The following is a 20673-nucleotide window of genomic DNA, read 5'->3' on the forward strand; positions in this document are numbered from 1 at the left end:
CTGGCAAATCCACCTAGCTTCTCCAACTTGTGTTGTATACCTGGACTTGCCTGAGCCATGAAGGCGGCATTCACCACTTGTTGATTTTCTGGGGCTTCAGGATCAAAGGGGGTGTGAATTCGGTAGGCCTTGCACAGACTTTCGTAGAAATCACTGGGAGTTTCGTTGGCCTTTTGGGTGGCCAGAGCTACTTTGTTCACGTTAGTGGGCTTCTTTGCTCCTTCTCGGACCCTGTGCAGGAAGGTCTCTCGGTATCTGTTGAGCGCCTCTCGTCCTTCTGAAGTGTTAAAGTCCCACGTAGGCACAACATCTGGGACTGTTGGCTGGGCCCATGCCTCAGGGTCCAAGGCACCTGCTGGTGCATTATCTTGCACCCGTCTCCAAGCTCCGGGGGTGATTCGACGTCACTCCTCGGTGTTGAACAGGGTCAGGAGGAGCTGCTGACAGTTCCCCCGCAAGTGGGTTGATGGGTCTGGCAGATGCTTTCCAGTAGCTCTGTCATGGCCAGGGGCTTCTCTGAGTATGAAGGAGTGTGCTGCTTCCAGTTTAAGAGATCGGTGGTAGAGAAGGGCTGGTAGTACGGTGCTGGTGGCCTGGCTGTATTGACCCATCCTCGGCTGGGCGCCGCTGGCTATGGACCTCACGGATTGACAGTTGTGGGTCTGGGCTGTGGTTTTGGGCAGAGCGAAGGTGGTGAGCTACCAGAGTCACTTCCCCCGTGTCATCAGGCCTCGGGGGAGTGGATACTGATGGTGGCGGGGTGTCTGGCGCCGACGGGGGCTTTGGACTGTCAGCGTCAAAGGGAAGTGGCAGGAAGAATTCTTCATCGGATGGGCCCTGGTGTACAGGCTTGGGCCCCAAATCAGAGAACTTCTGGTTCAGAGAGCTTCTAGGCCGCTGAGCGGAGAGCACACTACTCTGTCCCTTTTCTGAGCAGAGCCAGACCAAGGGTGGCAGGGTTTGAGCAATTTCCAGCCAAGAATCTATATAAAGGAACTAATCTGGGTGTCCAGGGGTGCCAATAACCTGGTTCCAGATAGCCCAAACAGTGGGAACATCTAGAGTTCTTGTACTAGGCCATCCTACTCCAAAAGTGGGCCGCTCTAATTACCGGAGTGTCTAGAGACGCCTGGGGCTCATTTTTACTCCGTAATCGTCGGAGAATCCCTTTTTAAAATTTTTGATCATACACCTGAGAACAGTTGGTTTGGACTCAGAACCCCCCTCCCTCCATAATGTTCCCAGTGATTGGTGTCGAACAGCGTGGGGTAACTTTCAGTTATCCACCTGGCTGCTCCCCTCATGGGGATTTAAGGCACGTCTTGGCTAAGGTGCTCCCGTATAAAGGCCAGGTCGGGTCACTTTTCCTCTTGGAAGAGTGAGTCACCGTTATGCTGTACGATGCTGGCACAGACCCGCAGGTACAGACCCAATCAGACTCCGTAGCTTTCGCAGTGGAGTCACGGCTCTCACACACTCATACGCCAAGCCAAGAGGTTATTACATCCCCCACTCCCCACCCCACCCCCCAAATCCTATAACCTTTTCAGGAGGTGATCGGTCTCCTCTTTCGTCCTAGAAGGCTTCTAGCCTTCCCTTAACAGGAAGTCTAGCCTTCGTCCTGGGACGGGTCTGACTACAGGGCAGAGTCCCAGGGTGGTCTTGCCGTGGTTCAGATGGCTGTTTCTGGTTCCTGGTTGCCCATATTCTTTCGGTATCCGGGCAGGTTCGAGGAGCAGCGGTTGGCGGAGCACCTTTGAGCGAAGAGTAGAGCATCCCCAGTAAGGGTCGTGGGCGCACCTGATCCTCACCAGTCTTCAGGGTCGGCCAGTCGGCATCCTGTGCCCAATGGTGGCCCCAACAGCCAGCGCTGGCTGTTGGGGTATCCCGGTTAGGAAACCAAAATGTTACAGCAAACAGGACCGGGAAACAAACCGAGAGCCACACAAGAGTACTACAGAACAGGCTTTTATTACACCGGTGGGCTCAGACGGGTCTTGTCTCCAAATTCTGAGCAAAATGGGGTTAAAGCATGGTGGCTTCTATATGTTTTGTTAAGAGGAAGCTGGTGGTTAAAGCAGCAAATGGTTACAGAGTCTGCACAAGATTGAGGTGTAGTCAAATGTTACTCTATAGTAGCTTAGTCATGCTATTTTGCAAAGTTTGCACAGGATTGAGATCTAGTCAAATGTTACTCTGTAGTTGCTTAGTCATGCTATTTTGCAGTTATGCTACTATTAGGAAGGGAGTGGAAAAATTCTCCCTTGCACTAGCAGCGAGGAACTGAAGGCAGCTTCCAGCCAATAGCCAGCAAGGCACTGAGGCCCTCAGTCCAACAACCAGCAAAGAGTTGAGTCCCACCAGTGATCAATTTAAAATGCCAAGGTTTCAAAGACAGTAAGATAAGCAAGAATGTAAAATATCTCACTTATACTTTTTAAATATTGATTAACATGTTGAAATGGTAATATTTTAGATTATCGAATTAAAATACGTCATTAAAATTAATTTCACCTGCTTCTTTATACTTTTATTAAAGTAGCTCTAAAAAATTTTAAATTAGACACATGGTTCAGATTAAATTCCTAGGTTGGGTGCAGTGGCTCACTCACACTTGTAATCCTAGCACTCTGGCAAGCCGAGGTGGGAGGATCTCTTGAGCCCAGGAGTTGGAGGTTGAAGTGAGCTATGATGATGCCACTGCACTTTACCCAGGGTCACAGAGTGAGATTCTGTCTTTAAATGTTTCTGTTTCTGGTTCCTGGTTGTCCATATTCTTTCGGTATTGGATTCTATTGGATGGCACGTCTCTGGATGATAGCTTCTACCTCCAAAAATAACTTATTATTTTTGCTTCTGGAGGAAATGATGGAGCTGATGAAAGGTGAGTTTCTGTCTTTGTGAGGGTTGGCCTGTTTCCTATTATTCCTTACTCCTAGGATGTAGCATGTTGTAAGTCACAATTGCAAACCTAGAGTGTTTACTGTGCTTTGTCCTTTGGCAGGGCCCTATCTCCAACTTTTGTCTCTGCAGCCGCATGAGCCTGTTAAAACTCTACTCACTTCTGAGCTGACTTCGTGCTATCTTAGTCCCTGTATTGCAATCAGTAGATGCCTTTTGAGGGGAAGCAGTTCAATCGTCAGCAGTGTCTTTTTGGGATTCCTTTGTCTTCAGGGTTTTGCCCATCAAGCCACTTGGTAGCTCTTCAGGTTCTCTCAGACCTCGGAGGGCAAGGTTATTTCTTTGCTTGCCTAGGAGTGTTAGGGTGGATTTTGGGAGAGAGCTGTCCTGGTTCTTTGGCTTCTTGGTTGGAAGAGCCACAGGCAGGGCCGGTGGGATGGAGGGATGACAAACATGAAGCACTTCCACACAAGCAGCCTTGATTTGCAAAGCAAAAGTATGTTCCAGAGAGAGGAGAATAGGTTGTCCCTGTGAGTGGAGATGACTCCAAGTTTAAAGACAGAGTATAGAAAGTGTAGTACACTCTCAAGTCCAGTAGAGAGTGGACTGCTCCAATAAGGAACAGCATCATCCCAGGGTTAGGGTCTGTCCTTTATGCTAATTCTTAATAATATGTTAAGCTGGGGTGGAATATTCATGTTTTGGGGGACAAGTGGGTGGAGATTCCCAGAATCATGTATCCTTCCATTTTCTGTCCTTGTATGACTGGCTTTGGAACTGTCATGGCGCTAGGGGACGTGAGTTTTACTATGCTAATGGAGGAAGGTTACCCATGGACAGGTTCTCCATCTGTCTGCACACATCCCAAAGGAGGGAAAGTCGCTAAAGCACCATTTTCCACTGTTGTGGTTTCTATTATTTATCCTTATGGGTCTGTGCCACTTGCATACCCTCATCTCTACCTAACAGAGTCTAGAGTGGTTCTTTCCAACCAGCGTTCCCTGAAGGAACTAACCTAATGTCATCCATTCTATGTGGTAGGCTAACTTCTTACCTATGCATCTAGAATGTTGCTAGTATTGCTAGCTATGTATCCTTGGGAGAATTGAGAAAATAGTCATTTAAATTAGTTTGTGTAGGACCTAATTCTCTCACGAAAACCCAGTTGATAAATGCTGTTATAAATAATCTTATTAAACTAATATAGGTCACATGCCTACTTAGAACCCTCCCTGTGGCCAAGGCAGTAGATACTCTGATACCTCCACTTGGGAGCTATGGCTGGAACCAACTGGATGTCAGAGAGAAAGTGCCAGCTGTTAGAAAGGGGGGAATAGAAGTCAGACAATTCATAAATATTCATCACAAACAATTATCAAATAATAAAATGTGGACTTCTGCTTTATACTCCAACATTCAAAGAACTTGAAAGTCATCATTCCCATCCTCACAACAAGAAAACAGCTAAGAAGACTGAAAAGCAACACCTCTTCTTAGATTCCTCAGATAACTGAGGTCACGGGGCAAGCTGTTCTTTGGCAATCGGAGAGAGGTCTATATACAAAATCCCAGCTTACCTGGAACAGAAGCCCACTGCTGCAGACAGTGAAGGTAGGAGCACTTAGCTTGCAATCAACAAATTGCTAGAGAATACAAGTGGCCTAGCTTGAGAGTTAAAAAGTCTGGGTTGGAAGGACAGTATTAATAGGACTCTCACACTTTCCTGAGTTTTACCTCCAGGAACCCCACCAGATTTTCCATGTGAAGATGTTAAAGAAGGAATGGCTAGGGAAACCCAAAGACAGCAGGGGGACAAAATCTAGGACAGCAGAGGGACTCTTCGCCTCTGATACCTACAGCTACAGCAAACAGTAAACAAAGTCTAACTCCTGGGCAGATAAACACAAAACTTCACACCGAAGACCTACTTGCTACAGTTCCTTTCACCCAATACGTCATGTCCAGCATGCAACAAAAAGTTATTAATACAAGGCACGCCAAAAGGCAAAACACACAGTCTGAAGAGATAAAGCAAGCACCAGAACTAGATTCATTCAGACATAACAGAGATTTGGAATTATCAGACTGGGAGTTTAACATAATTATGATTAATATGCTAAGGGCTATAATGGAAAAGTGGAAACATGTAAGCAGAAAGATGGGCACTTTAAGAATCAAAGGAAATGCAAGAAATTAAAAACACCGTAACAGAATGAAGAATGGCTTTGATGGGTATATAGACTAATGTTTGTCTCCCCTCCCTCCAATGCATATATTGAAACCTAATCTCCAGTGTCACAGTTGTTGGAGATGGAGCCTTTGGGGGATGATTAGGTTACGGGGACAGAGCCCTCATAGATAGGATTAGTGCCTTTATAAGAGCAGCCCCAGAGAACTCCTTGAACCATGTAAGGATGCAGCAAGAAGACAGCCCTCTAGGAAGCAGGAAGTGGGCTCTCCTCAGACACCAAATCTACCAGCACCTTGATCTTGGACTCGCCAGTTCCCAGAACTGTGAGAAATAAACTTGTCTTGCTCATAAGCCACTCAGTGTATGGTATTCTGTTGTAGCAACCCAAATGGACTAAGACAATGGGCTTATCAGTGGACCGGACATGAATAAGGAAAGAAAAAACAAAACTTCCCAAACTGAAAAACAAATTCAAAAAAAGGCATGAAAAAGTGGAAGAAAATATCCAAAAGCTATAGAACAATTACAAAAGGTGTAACATATACATAATGGTAATATCAGAAGGAGAGAAGAGAGGAAAAGGGACAGAAGAAATATTTGAAGTAATAATGACTAAGAATTTTCTAAAATTAATAACAGATACCAGACCACAGATCTAGGAAACTTAGAGAACACCAAACAGGATGATACCAACTAATCTACATGTAGAAATATTATATTTAAACTTCAGAAAATGAAAGACAAAGAGAAAATCTTCAAAGAATCCAGAAGGAAGGAAAAACCCCACTTTACCTATAAAGGGACAAAGATCATAATAGTTGGATGTTGGTCTAAGGGCACAAAGTTTCAATTAGACAGGTGGGGTAAGTTCTGGAGTTCTGTTGTACAGTATGGTGACTACAGTTAATATCAATCTATTATTTATTTGAAAACTGTTAAGAGAGTAAATCTTAAATAGTCTCATCATAAAAAAGAAATAACTATGTGAGATGATGGATATGTTAATTAGCTTGATTATAGTAATTGTTTCATGCCATATACCTTCATCAAAACACCATGTTGTGTACCATGAATAGATACAATTTTCTTAGTCAATTATACCTCAATAAAACTGAAAAATTTCAATACAAATACTACAATTTCTTAATCTTCAGATTGTAAAAATTAAAGATATTTATTTATAACCCCCCTTAGTAGCATGGATGTGGGTAAATAGATAATATCATAATTTAATGAACTATAAATTAGTGCAAAGGCTTTGGAAATTAAAAGGGATGTGTGTGCATGTGTATCTCAAATTTAATATTTTCATGTTTTAATCTGATAGAGTTGTTCATAGGTATTAATCCTAGGGAAATAATTATATGAATCCAGAAAGACAGCTCTGTAAGGATATTCATCACAATATTGTTTGTTACTGCAAAATAATTGCAAACAGCCTAATTATATCAATAGAGGTTTAATTAAATAAATTATGGTTTATATGTTTAAGGTGATACTGTACTACCATTAAAATGGATCAAGCAAGGATTTAGTCTTTGCCATGTGAGATATTGCATTGCATAATGTGTAGGATAAACAAAGAGCAGATCACAGAACAGTACAGTTCCACTGATGTGAAATGAGCATATCACATATGCATAACATCTCTGGAGGAGTAAACACAAAATTCTTAAGAGGTATGAACTATGAATAGTGGGATTTTTGGAGCAGTGAAGGAACACTTGGATTTCTATTTTATACTTGACAAAATAATATTTTCTGAATGTTTCCACTATCAGGTATAGCATTTCTGAATAATTTTAAAATAAACATATTTACATTTGGGAGCACAAAGAGAAAAATCCCCAAGGAAATGCGACTTCCCCACTTGTTAAAGAAACCTCTTGGGTCTGGGGAACAGGTAGAACACAGGAAGGGGTGAATGCTCAGGAGGAAGCAGTGCCAAGGCCTGGGGACCTTTTGGATTCATAGATAAGATTAGTTGAGGCAGTGCTAAGTGCTCATGGGGTAGATGAGGTGGTGGGAATGGTGGTGGTAACATCTCAAAATGTTTTCTGATGTTTTCAGACCTGTGAAAAAGTTCAGGCACACTATTATGCCCAATCATTAAATATGATGAACTGTGGAGAGACAATCTTGTCCCAGTCCCTTATGGTACAGGTGGACCCAAGCCCAACCATAGGCTTGGAAATTTACCAACCATGGTAAGTAAATTTCTAAGATCACAAAGTGGTAGATGAGTGGAGATGCTACAATTATAACCCATATTCCTGATTTCTGTTCACGAGAATTTTTCCGTTAAGGGAAACACATTCTCTTTAATCCTGAAGTGTCTGGAGACCCACGAGTATCATATTTCATCTCTGTTCTCTACACGAAATTGGCAGGCATGGCCCCAAAGGCAGGGAGGCTGAGGGATTTGATGGCACATCTTCCTCTCTCTCTCCCATCGGTCAGTCTTACTTCTGTCCTTCTATAATCATCCCCTAGCCAGAGAAAGCAGGAGTACCCAGACTACTTTATATCATTTACACCTTCAGGAAAACCTAAGTTCAATTTTTTTTTTCGTGGTAGCAAGGGTGAGGCCAAATAATAACATCAAAGGTACAGAAGCTGGTTATGATATGGCCACACACTGGTGTGATTCCACAGTACGAATTTTATTCTCATTCCCCCACCCCTTCTCATTCTTCATTTATTGCATGTCAATTTTTTCATCTCATTGGCATTCCTGAGGCATCTTGTTGGATGCACCTACTTCTTGCCTCCTTTCTCATCTCCTATTTTCTCACCGTGTCCTTTCCCTCACTCCCACCCTTCTTTCCTACCCCTTGTGCCCACCATCCTGTCCCTGTGTCCTCACATTTCATCCTCCTTGCTCCACTCCAACCCTGTCCTGCCTCCCACTCTCATGGCTTCACTTCCTCATCTCAGCTCATCTTTCCAATTCCTTGACCCCAAGAAGAAATCACAGAGATCTGAGCTCCAGGTATAGTGATGGGGACAGTTTTAGAAATGATACAGCAGAGGCACAGTAGAATTGCCAGGACAGGGTAAGCAGCCTTCTTAGGGAGGTTAGAAAGAATCAGAAATGAAGGGGCTGAGGGCTGGATGAACAAGAAGGGGAAGAAATACTGTGGGTCAGAGCTATCCTGATGTGCTAATAACATAAAGTCAGAAAGAGGCACCACCACAGGGCAAACGGTGTGGTGTGTACTTGGTAAACACATTTGGGAAATGGAAGAAGATAGCAATTCAAGTAGAGATCACAACACATATTTAAAGACAAGTTTTAATGGACGTATACGATACCTTCGTGTTCCTTAATTTAAACAATCAGCTCAGTCCATGCAAGAGAGGGAGAAGGAGAGAGGGAGAGAAAGAGAGAAAAAGAAAGAAAGATTTTCTTCCAGGAACTACATTTATAGATATGTATTTTCCAAGCAAGGAGCTTTGGGAGAGAAAAGACAGACTTTGGAGGAAAAGGCTATATTGGATATTGTACAGCGAAAATTCTAAGGACCTAAATGGAGTATAAATGCTTACTCTTTCAAAGGCTTTATCACGTGTGAGGGGAAGGTGACATTAAATAGGGGAAAAAGACATGGCAGGGGATGGAGGTGGACCATCCCTCTCTTGACTTTAGGATATATCATGTATGCATTGACGCTTTATTTAGGGTGCCCTTTTCCTCTCTAGACCCATCTGTCCCCTAAATATCCAGTGGGGTTCTTACGTGGTAGTGGAGAGAAGAAACTGATTTTCTTGAAGGTGAAAGGCAAACAGCTGAATGAAATAATGTTTGGCACTGGGCTCTTGGTTTTGAAACAACTTTCCATACTCTGATCTGGAGGGAGTCTGACATCCCCACCAGAAGGAAACTTTGCAGTGACGTTCTTAGTTACTTCAGCTGTGACTAACCAAATGGCCCTTCCCCATGAGACGTTGCTTCCCAGGCAAACAGGGCTGCAAGGCTTCAACTCTGCCCGGAAAGTGGACACAACAAAAACCAACGCAGCCACTTGCCCAGGAGGCTTGCTTGGCAGTGCTCAGCTTCCTATCCTCCCTCTCTGTCTTTCTCTGTGGCACGCATCGTACGTGACGTACTGCCTGTGACACTTGTTTTGTCTACTTTTATAGCATGTGAGTTGCATGAGTGCAGAGATTTTTACCTATTTCATTCATCAATGCCCTAAAAGACTGTTTGGATCCTAGAAGTCATTCAACAAATATTTGTTGAATGAATAACGGAATGAATTACTCAGGGTCTCCTGCATTTGTATATGACAAATACAGAACACTGATCTTCAGGCATCAGGAGATAAGAAAAATATGGTTATTGACTAAATTTTACTGGTTACTGCCTTCCTGGGAAATTTCCCTCGGTCCAGAAGAGGCAGGAAAGGAGGGGCCTTGTCACCTCTCAGGTCAGTGACCACCTCCCCACAAGTATCCGCCACAGAGCGCCCTGAACATCAGTGTTTCTGAGGCTGTAGATGAGTGGGTTCAGCATGGGGTTGATAACAGTGTTGAAAACCCCAACCCCTTTATCCTTGTCCGAAGCTTCCTCTGAACCCAGACGCATGTAGTTGAAGATACCCGTCCCATAGAAGAGGAACACCACAGTGAGGTGGGAGCCACATGTGGAGAAGGCTTTCTTCCTGCCCTCTGCTGAACGGATTTGTAGCACCGCAGCTGCCACGTGGATGTAGGAGGTGATGATGAGGACCACAGGTGCACCAGCCATCAAAAAACTCAGAGCAAAGAGCAGCAGCTCATTGAGTTGGGTGCTGGAGCAGGAGAGCTGGAAGAGCTGTGGGAGGTCACAGTAGAAGTGATTGACCTCTTTAGGGCCACAGAAGTTGAGAGTAGTCAAAGCAACAGTGTGGGTCAGTGCATTGGTGAAGGTGCAGGTCCAGGATGCAGCCACCAACATCCTCTGGACCGTGTGGCTCATGCGGGTGCTATAGGTAAGGGGCCGGCAGATGGCCAGGAACCGGTCATAGGCCATGGCGGTCAACAGGAAGCAGTCCATCCCAGCCAGAAGGTGGAAGAAGAATAGCTGTGTAAGGCAGGCTCCGTAGGAAATTGTACGCTTGTGGGTCAAGAGATGACCCAACATTACAGGAACGGTGACAGTGATACATCCAACATCCAGCACCGATAGGTTCCCCAGGAAGAAGTACATGGGGGTGTGGAGTTTGGGCTCCACCAGGATGGCGGCCAGGATGCTGAGGTTGCCCCCGACTGTGACCAGGTAGGCGAAGAGGAAGAGCACGAAGACCACAGACTGCATCTCTTCTGTTTCCACGAGGCCCAGTAGAGTGAACTCAGTAACAGCGGTGCTATTGGTCCCAGCTTCTGGCTCCATGAGTTCCTGCAAGGAAATGTCCCAGCAGGGGAGGTATCAGTCCACTCATTCGCTTACTCAACATAAACGTTTTAAGCCATTTATGTTCCAAGCCCCATGGTGAGTTCCCAGTGTCTAGGTGAATATTTTCCCAGGACCCTGGCCATTCCTCACGCACTGACCTCCACCTCCTCAGTGCCCCAGCCCTGCTCTCGGTTGAGATGCCCAATGCCACCACCACCTTGTCCCTCCCATCCTCTGCTAGCTGAGCAGGTCACAATACCTGGCAAAATAAATTAAGGTAAAATATCTAATGCACAACATGAGGACCAGAGTGAATAAAGTGTATTTAGGGTTTTGCTGAATGAATAGTTAACAGCTGTTCTTGCCACTGGGTAACTGTATGAGATGATGGGTGTGTTGATTTATTTCACTATAGCAACCATTTTACTGTCCGTGCGCATCTCATAACATCGTGTTGCTTACCTTAAATATACACAATAAAATTTGTTTAAAAATGATAAAAGAAGGCTTCCTTTTTTAATATAATAAGACTTAGGTGGAATTTCCTCATTGTTCTCTAAGGGATGAGCCAAAGCTAATAAGCAGATTTCAAAATAGAAATCTAGAGAAACGGGGAAGCATTTAAAACATAACCTAGGTTTAAAGGGTTCTAGAAATAAGTGGAAATCAAGTGAAGGTATGACAAGAATCAGAGAGAATATATCCATGATTGTGGATGTCAGAAAGACCAGCTGAGTACATTTCTCCAAGGGGAGAGAGCCTGCTTGGCAGAATACATTTAAAATCCCTTGTTCAATAAATCACCAATGTTATTATTGTTACTTAAGCCCTTATACTGGCCTTTGACTGTTTAATTTAAAATTATTTATTCCGTGTATGTTGTCTGCTACTCGTCTCTAAAGTCAGACTTGTAAGCACAGCCTGTGGTCGGCTGCTGACAGGTGCAGTTAGGATTCTGCACTGCACAGTCACCAAGTAGATTTCCACTCATCCTTGACTCAGCCTGGAAGATGGGCCAATGGCCCTAAGGATACGTCCTCAAAGGAAGAAGGCAAATACTTAGAAACCCAGATTGAATTAAGTCTTTCAGATTTTATGTCAAGCTCTGGATCAGAACATATCAATGTCTCTATTGCCCATGGAATGAATAAGCATGTCTGGAGATGCACTAAGAGCATTGTCATTCCCTGCACAGAGTCGATGGGAATCAAGACGGGAAGCATCTGGAGTCTGGCAACCCTAACAGAAGGGGAAGGGTGATGACCACCCGAGGTGGGGCTGTGAAATTCAGGGGCAGGAGAGGTTGAGGAGATCCCGGAAGCCAGAGATGCTGTAGCAGTAGAACTGAATGACTATCTGGGAAGATGGTCACCAAACAAGCTTTTTAAATCCCTTGTTGATAAAAATGGGAATTGAGTGCACACATTGGTGGCATAATCTTCTCTGGTCCCAGTGTGGATCCGAGAAGCAGAGGAGGCAGTGCTGGATGAGAAGCCCCACCCAGGCACGCTGACCGTGCAGAATTCAGGCGAGACTGTAAGAGCAAGCAGACCGCAGTGTCCGCACTGACAAATGCACAACCATGAGTTGAGGACAGTGCAGTGAGTCTCAACATCGGCTGCCTGGTAGAATTATGTGGGACCTTCAGGCAACCACGATGCTTGGACTTCACCCCCAAGCCAACCAATTCAGAATCTCTGAAGGTGACACTCAGGCACCAGGACTTTTTTAAAAGCACCCACCTGATCAGAGCTGCCTCAGAATTTCACTGAACAACTATGTCCAGCCACCAGCCCTTTCTCGCCACTCCCTCAAATGAAGACATAGTCCTTTCTCATTTTCCTTTTACTGATAATCCTGAAAAGAGAAGAGACAGTTTAAAAGATAACATAAACGTTACAGAAATTTAAGGTATCTTGCAAAGGTGTGGTGGTCGGTATTTCCAGCCACAATTCTTGACCCTCTGTTAGACGAGATGCTCAGCTCCCTTGACTATTGCAATCACCTAGGAGGCTTTGAGAAGAAAATACTGATTCTCAGGTCCTTCACCAAGAATTCTGATTTAATTGCCTTAATTGGTGGCACCTGGGTGTGGGTACATCCATTCAACCTTCCCAGGTGGTTCAAATGTCCAGCCAGGACAGAGAACCTCTGACAGATTTGCAACCCGGGGGGATGTGATAATGGCTTCTTGCTCCCCTCTTCCTTGCCCTTCTCCTTACCCGATGTAAAAGGGCCCTTCCAGGTTATGTAGCCCCTGCCACAAAGACCCCTCCATCCAGGCTTGCAGTCAAGGCAGTGACCACAGACTGACCCACAGCTTCAAGTGGACAGCATGCGTCTCACTGGGGCCTGTGTTACAGCCACTGTGAGGCTGTCTCAATGACCAACCTCCCAAATCAGGCAGAGAGGATACTGCAGGGATGTGGTGATCTCTAAGATGTCCCTAAAATTCCAAGATTACTTGATATGGGGTAGGGCAGAAATCATCCTCAGGCTTTATTATCATTGACAAACTTGGTAACTAATAAATGCTTTGCAAATCAACAGGTCAATGTTGGATAACAGCTCTTTACATATGTTATATTAAAAACCAGTTCACCACTCCCATTTCTCCACATTTTAACTCAAGCATTAGATTGTTATTATAGGATTTTCCACCTCTTTGCTTATGCTGTTTTTGTTTCCTGCAATGCTTTCCTCCAACTCCACACGACCAAGTATTTCAAGACTTGATTCGAATGTTAGTTGCTGAATTTATTCTTCCTAGAAAATTTCCCATCTCTCTCTTTCTCTGACACTCTCTCCCTATCTACCACTACAAACTATTTTTTTTAGAACTTATGACTGTTTACCTTCTAGCTCAGTCATTTTGCTATAGAGCTTGTCTCTCCTACTTCATTGTAAGGGACTTGAGGACAGAATCTATGTTTGATTCCTTTTTTCAACAGCAATGCTCATCATAATACTATACACATAGTAGTTACCTGATATTCTTAAATAAGTAAATGGATGCTTCTAATAGTTATATTATTGAGAGAAAGAGAGCATCAGTATGAGCTAGAGTTGTCATGGAAGACTTTATAGACACACTGGAATTTGACCTAGATTTTATGGATTAATGTGATTTAGAGGACCTGTGGGGTTCAGGGCAGGGTTGTAGCAGGGCCCCCTTTGTGTTAAGAGACAAGTGGGGTCATGAATTAATCCATATGCTGACATGTTTTCACATAAATCTCCCCAAACAGTAAGGCCCTTACAGACAAGCACATCATGCCAAGGACAGAAGAGCCATGAAACAGCTGCTGCCAGCTCTCAGAAGGCTGGAGGTGCAGCTCACTTAAACTCCGGGATTCTGGGATGACCTCAGGTCACCCGAAACATCCCATCCAGAGTGTCTGGCAGGGTCACCGCGAGGCCCTCCTGCATGACCACTCTCCAGGCTGTCCTTGCTGAGCTGTGACAGCTCCCTATGCTAGAACCCCAACCCATCCCTCCAGGTTCCCAGCGATGCAACTGCTCAACAAGGGCTTTGCTGGAGAGAAGGTCCTGGGCTGCCTGATGCAGTGGGTGTGACAGTGAGCTGGACTCCACAAGTCCCCTCACACTCAGTGACAGAGAGCAGGCTTCGCCCGAGAGAGGGCATGGGCAGTGGGGACCACGAGAGGAGCCAGGACCTCTTGATTATAGTCCCAGCTCTTCTCCTAAATAGTTTTTCCCTTTCAGGGACACCCGAGGCGCTGTGTATAAAGTCAGGTTTATTAAGCTGTTGGGAACAGAAGCCCCTGGTCTGTTTTGTGAGAGCAGAGGAAGGACTCACGGGAATACTCACCCTGGAAGGGGCATAGAAGCCAGAGGGGTTTCTTCAGGAGAGAAGGCGAGGAGCTGTGCGGACCCCGTTATCCGCCCAGCAAGCAAGCAAGTAGCTATATGTTAGAAATGACAGGAGAACAAGCTGACATCCTCTCTGTCACGGGGCTATTCTTGGAAAGCAAAGCCTCTCAAGCCCCTCCCGCAGGTGGCAACCCCGTCTCACTCTTTCTGGTATTTAGACCTCGCAGAAGGCTTCGTCCCTGGCGCTGGCTTTCTGGGCAGCTGGTTAGGGCAGGTGAGGCAGCCCCACTTCCTGGCAGGTGACGGAGGTCTCGAGGACTTGCACTTATCCTCAGAGTCCCCAGGAAGGGAGAGGTGCAGGTGGGGACTAGATACGGGTTTCCTAAAGCAGGGATTTCCTTTCCCGGATGTCAACCCGGGGGTCTGAGTAGAGGCAAGCCAATTTCTGAACTTGCCTTGGACCTGGGGATGAGGAAGAGGCTCCAGAAGAACAGGGAGGAGCCTTCTTCAAAGCCAGCGTGCTGATGAGTCCTCAGAAATAGGAGGTGCTTTCTCTCTGGGGGCTTGTTAGTGGGGCACTGGGACTGTGTCTTCGGGGTCCTATAATGATTCTGGGGGCGGTGGTGGAAGAGCTGTGTCATGCTGGAAGGACTCCTGGGAAGCTGCCTACCAACACGGTTTCCTAAGTCAGGCCCTTAGAAAGTGAGAGCCCTGGTGGAGGCCACGGATTAATGAGCAGAGGGTGTGGGAAGGTTGAGGGCTGTGTTCCTCCAACTCCTATTCCCACTAATAATTGCTCCCCAACATCCCCTCCCCAAGGCAGAGTGGGTCGCCCCTCCCCCAAGGCAGAGTGGGTCGCCCCTCCCCCAAGGCAGAGTGGGTCACCCCCTCCCCCAAGGCAGAGTGAGTCACCCCCTCCCCCAAGGCAGAGTGGGTCACCCCCGACCTCAGGTCAGAGTGAGTCACCCCCTCCCCCAAGGCAGAGTGGGTCACCCCCGACCTCAGGTCAGAGTGAGTCACCCCCTCCCCCAAGGCAGAGTGGGTCAACCCCTCCCCCAAGGCAGAGTGAGTCATCCCCTCCCCCAAGGCAAAGTAGGTCACCCCCTCCCCCAAGGCAGAGTACTCTCTCTCCTCCCACCAGCGAAGTCAGTGCAGTAGGAAAAACATCACAGACAGACCTGCTCTTCTGGTTATTAGTGGTTTGACTTTGTACAAGCTGCTGAACACTTTTGGGCCTCAGTTTCCCCATCTATGACACAAGCACATCCTTCACCACAGAGCATTGCAGCAAACATTAAATAAAGATTCATTAAGCTGCTAGCAGAGGTGCAACAGTTCATCTACATATGAATTGCTGATATTTATGGGTGTGTGTTATGTACATGGTAATGCACTAAGAACTTTACAAGCCTGAGGGTCCTATAGATCCTCACAACAATTCTAGGAAGTAGACTGTAGCAGATGTATCAGACATTCTGACTCATATCTGCTTAGCCTGTCTTCGGATTTCAGCCATGGCTGGGTGGACAGTTAGTTCCCTGCAGCCTTCTGCTCACTGCACTCCCTTCCCTGGGATCCTCTGATGGCGTGAACACTGGGGGAGCTCACTCTGTCTGAGCACACGTGGAGCTCAGAAGTGCAGAGGGCAGCTCCTCGACAATGGGGCATGGAGACAGTGGATAGATGCCCTACCCTATCTTCACACAGTTCTGGGGGGCATTCTATATGCTCTTGCACAGTCTAGTCTCTGCTGTCCATAGCAGGGATTTTGGTAATGCATTCCTCAATTGGGGACAATTCTTCCTTCTGTGTCTCACTCTCTTTCTTCTTAAATCAGTCCTGCTCCCTGGGTTCACCTCCCAAATAAATGACCTCACTCTTGCTGCATGAGATTTCCCAGTGAAATCACACACACACACATCTTGTCTTAGACTCTGCTTTGGCGGGAACCCAACTAAGACAGTTGATTCTGGGGGTGGCTCCAGGAAGAATATCCTCCAGAAAGAATACTGGAACTGGACCACTCCTTCAGAATTTCTTGTAATGACATATGGATATCTGTTAGTGATAAGGACTTTGGCAGTGTACCCTCGCTAGTGACAGATGACAGATTCTCTTAGTTTTCCTTTATCTGGAAATGCTTCAATTTTGTTTCCAATCTTAAAGGATGTTTCCACTGGAAGTAGAATTGTATTTGGGAATTTTTTTTAAGCATATAAAAGATGTTCTGTCCCTCTCCTCTGGGCCCCACAATTTCTCCAGAGAAGTCAGCAAACTGTTATTCAGATAATTGCTCCTTGGTACATAATATGTCTTTGTTTCTTATTGCTTTCAATATTTTCTTTTTACCTTTAGATTTCAATGATATGGCTTGGTGTGGGCTTCTTTGTGTTTATTCTGTGTGGTGTTTGTTTAGCTTTTCATACTGCAAATATCTTTTACAAAATTTGAAAAAAAATCATCATTATTTCTTCAAATATTTTTTTTCTCCTAATTTTCTCTCTCCTCTTCTGGCATTCCAATTCCTCATATACTGAGCCTTTAAAATATCATCTAACAGTTTCTGAGATCCTGTTCTTGAGTTTATTTCTCTCTGTTTTTCACATTAGATAATTTTTCTTAACCTTCAAGTTTATTTACGCTTTACTCTGGGGAGTCCATTTGCCTGCTAAATACACCCAGTGAATTTTTTATTTTGTATATTATATTTTTCATTTTTAGAATTTCCATTTTATTATGTCTATTTCTCTGCTGAGCTTTTCATTCATTGAAAACATGTTGCCTTTTTTCTTTCCTTTTTTACTGAATTTAGAGTGGTTATAATGGCCATTTTAAAGTTTTGTCTATCAGTTTCAACATCAAGTTCATTTCAGAGTTGGGCTCAATAGATTTTCTTTTTCTAGAGAATGTGTTGCATTTTCTTGATTCCTCATCTATTGGGTAATTTTGGATTGTATCCTGAACATTATGAATGTTAAGTTCTGAAGAGTATAGATTTGGTTATTTATTGAGTGTTTTTTCCTACGTTTTAACAGGTAATTCTCTTGGCGACACTTGAACTGCAAACTTTCTTCTTGGGTGGCAGCTCTTATCTCAGTTCAAATATTCTTTTCTTTCACTGAGCTTATGTTATGCTATTATATATAATATCAATACACTATAAATGTAATCAAGATTACATTTTATTGTGTTGGGACAATTAATATCAGCTGGGGAAAGTTAGAACATATACAAATAGAAGCTCTCAATATATTAAATATTTGACTTAAGAAATGCAAAAGTACTAGAAAAACATCAGACATGCATTAAGATGGAAAGGTTATTTTTTCTAAGCATGAGATAAGACAAAGAAGATAAAGTTCATAAAAATGCAAGACTTAATGTGGGCAATAAACATTCTAAACCAAGTCAAAGACAAATGGGAAATCGGGAAATATGTTTGCAATATATATGCCAAACAATTTTACCATTTTAAAGCATGAAGTGTTTCTACCAATCATTAATAAAAGACAAACTACCACCAAAAGGGCAAAAAAATACAAACTGGCAGTTTGCAAAGAAGAAATACAAATAACACTGAGTTTGACTTCCCTCTGTGAACATGTGTGCTTATCAGTTAGTTCCAGTTTAACAGCGAGAACATGTGGTGTTTGTTTTTCCATTCTTTACATACTTCACTTAGGATAATGGTCTCCGGTTTCATCCAAATTCTTGCAAAAGGCCTTAATTCATCCTTTTTCATGCTGTAGTAGTATTCCAGATACATGGTATTTCATTGCCAGGACAATGAATCATTTGCTTAATGTTTTGTATTTAATTTTTAGTTTTATGACATTGAGTTCAGATGATATGGCCTATTCCCTTTCTACTTGGGAAGAACTTACTAAGATTTTCTTTTCTCAGCATAATAAATTTTTGAAAATATTGTACAAACATTAAAAAAAAGAAATACAAATAACAAATACAGTCGTGTGCCACATAATGACATTTCAGTCAATGACAGACTGCATGCATAACAGTGATCAGAACAATAGTCTATCCATGTAGCCTAGGTGTGTAGCAGGCTATCCCATCTAGGTTTGTGTAAGTACACTCTGTGTTGGGTGAAAACACAACACCACAGTCACCTAACAGAATATTTCTCAGAATGTATCCTCATCAAGAAATGACACATGACTGTATGTAAAAGCCTAGTCAACCATAAGCAAAGAAATTCGAATTAAAAGATAATTCAATATTTAATCTCATTTTCAAGGATACAAAGATATATTTATAACATCCAATTAATTTAAAGGTGTAAAGTAACAGTCATTCTCATACACTGCCAATCAGGATGTAAAGTGATACACATTTTTTGGCAAGTAGAAAGGCAGAATACTTACCAAATTTTAACTTTACATTTGTAATTCCTTTAGTGCACATGCACATACATACATATACACACACATACACAAATTACTTTCCTGAATTTAGGCAGTGGGATTAATTTCAGATGTATGGAAAGATATATAAATATTAATTTCAGTATTATCAGAAGTTGCAAAAATAGGAAATAAATTATATCCAGAGGGATTTGGTTAAATACATTATAGTTTATACATAGAATGGAGTATTATGCAAATTTTGAAAAGGATAAGACATATTTGTTGGCTGACATGGAAGAATTATACTACGTATTGTGGACAGGAAAAAAGTATGGTTTTGAAACAAAACAGTATGGTTTTGAATGTATGAGTGTGTGTGTGTGTGTGTGTGTGTGTGTGTGTGTGTGTGTTCACTTGTCTGGAAAGCTGAACACCAAACTATTAACAATAATTACTTTTAAATTATGGGATTATTGTGGGGATGGTATAAAAGGGTGATGATGATGTTCTGTATTGTTTGGACTTTCATAACATGATATATTACCATGTATCATGGAATTTTTAAGTAGCGAAGAGAGTTCCAGTTTGGAATTTAAAAAAAGAAGAAGACAAATTGCAAAGGAGAAGAAATCTCCCATGTTGTTACAGAAATCCTGTGATCCTGAAGGGTGAACAGAGAGTCTCTGAGAATCAGTGTCCTTAGTCATTCTCTGTGATACTGAATGCAGTTGCTCCATTCTACCCTCCTGATGATGCCAAGACAAAAATCATCCCTTAAGGCTTGAGACGACTACCCAGAGGGAAAAAATACCAGGGGCAGGGGGGTCTTTGGAGGTAGACAGTAAGCTCTGTTTTGCTGCGGTGTTCAATGCTAGTAGGCAGGAGGAGTGATGGTGGAAGATGTGGTAACTCAGGACAAAGAGACAGTCTTTTCATCCATCTGTACTAGTAGAATCAGAGACCATTAGCGAGGGGAGAACCTTGATTCTTACCTTGTGTCATCTGCCAAGTACAGGCCCAGAGGAGGCAATGAACTTCCTCAAGGTCAAGAACACTGTGCATGAGAGAAGTGATGAGGTGAGACCCACATCACAGGTCTTGCCCCAGAAGTTTTCTTGACCCTTGGAGGAAACTCCCTCTTTGTATCCCCGAAGTTTATCTGGTCACTGAAAAAGAATCAGGAAAGAGCCATCCTCTCTCTGCCTGTTGACGCTGTTAGCAGGCATGGCCCCAAGGGCAGGGGGTATCAGCTGGGCAGTGAGTCACAAATTTTGATGACATTTTAGAATGCATGCAGCTGAATACAGCACTCTGCACTCCCTTTCTCCTGTCTTTTTCCATCTGATAAACCTTCCTGACATGCTAGGAGCACCTCTGCTTAGAGAAATTGAAAATGAGTACCCTGCGCACTTTTTAGCGCCTTTAGCAAACCTTAAAATATGATTTCCTTCTTAGTAGAGAGGATGGACTACAATGAGGGTGTCAGGGCTGCCAGAGCTGGGTATTGCTGTACGACACAGAATGGGAATCCCACCCCTCCCATCCTTAACCTGCAAATGTTATCCCCTCACTTTCTTCCGCTGATCTTTTAAGAGTCTCAGGGCATCTTATCCAATCCCTCCATTCTTTCTTATCTCCCACTCTATCTCTGCACCCCATTTGGTCCTCTCTAACACCTCCATCTTTCCTTCTCAACCCCCTCTGCTTGCAGTTCTACCCCATTTCTCCCTGTTCCCATCTTTCGTCTTTATTTTCCCACTAACTCTCCACCTACCCTCTTGTGTTGCTTCTCTCTTTTGTGTCACTTCTCTTCATCTCTACTTTTCCCCATCCTTCCAATCCCTTGTCCCCTTAAAATATTATGGAGAAGACAAGTCACAGGTACTGGTCAAAAAAAAAACTTTTAGGGAAATGAATCAGGAAACATCAGTGGCATAGTAGAGTTGCCAATAAATGGGCAATTAGTCCCAAAAGAGAAACTGGAAGGAATATATAGCTTAACGTTG

At 43.8% G+C, this 20673-nt stretch overlaps 1 protein-coding gene across 1 annotated transcript; it reads right to left on the reverse strand.

The window, feature by feature from the left end:
• Positions 1-9518: 9518 nt before the first annotated feature.
• LOC105878844 (olfactory receptor 3A2) lies at positions 9519-10478 on the reverse strand. The gene has a single exon (XM_012778614.3). The coding sequence runs from the start codon at positions 10464-10466 to the stop codon at positions 9519-9521; it is 948 nt and encodes a 315-aa protein (XP_012634068.2). The 5' UTR covers positions 10467-10478.
• Between the last annotated feature and the right edge of the window lie 10195 nt (positions 10479-20673).

This window comes from Microcebus murinus, chromosome 18, assembly GCF_040939455.1.
Source record: "Microcebus murinus isolate Inina chromosome 18, M.murinus_Inina_mat1.0, whole genome shotgun sequence".
Taxonomy (NCBI): domain Eukaryota; kingdom Metazoa; phylum Chordata; class Mammalia; order Primates; family Cheirogaleidae; genus Microcebus; species Microcebus murinus.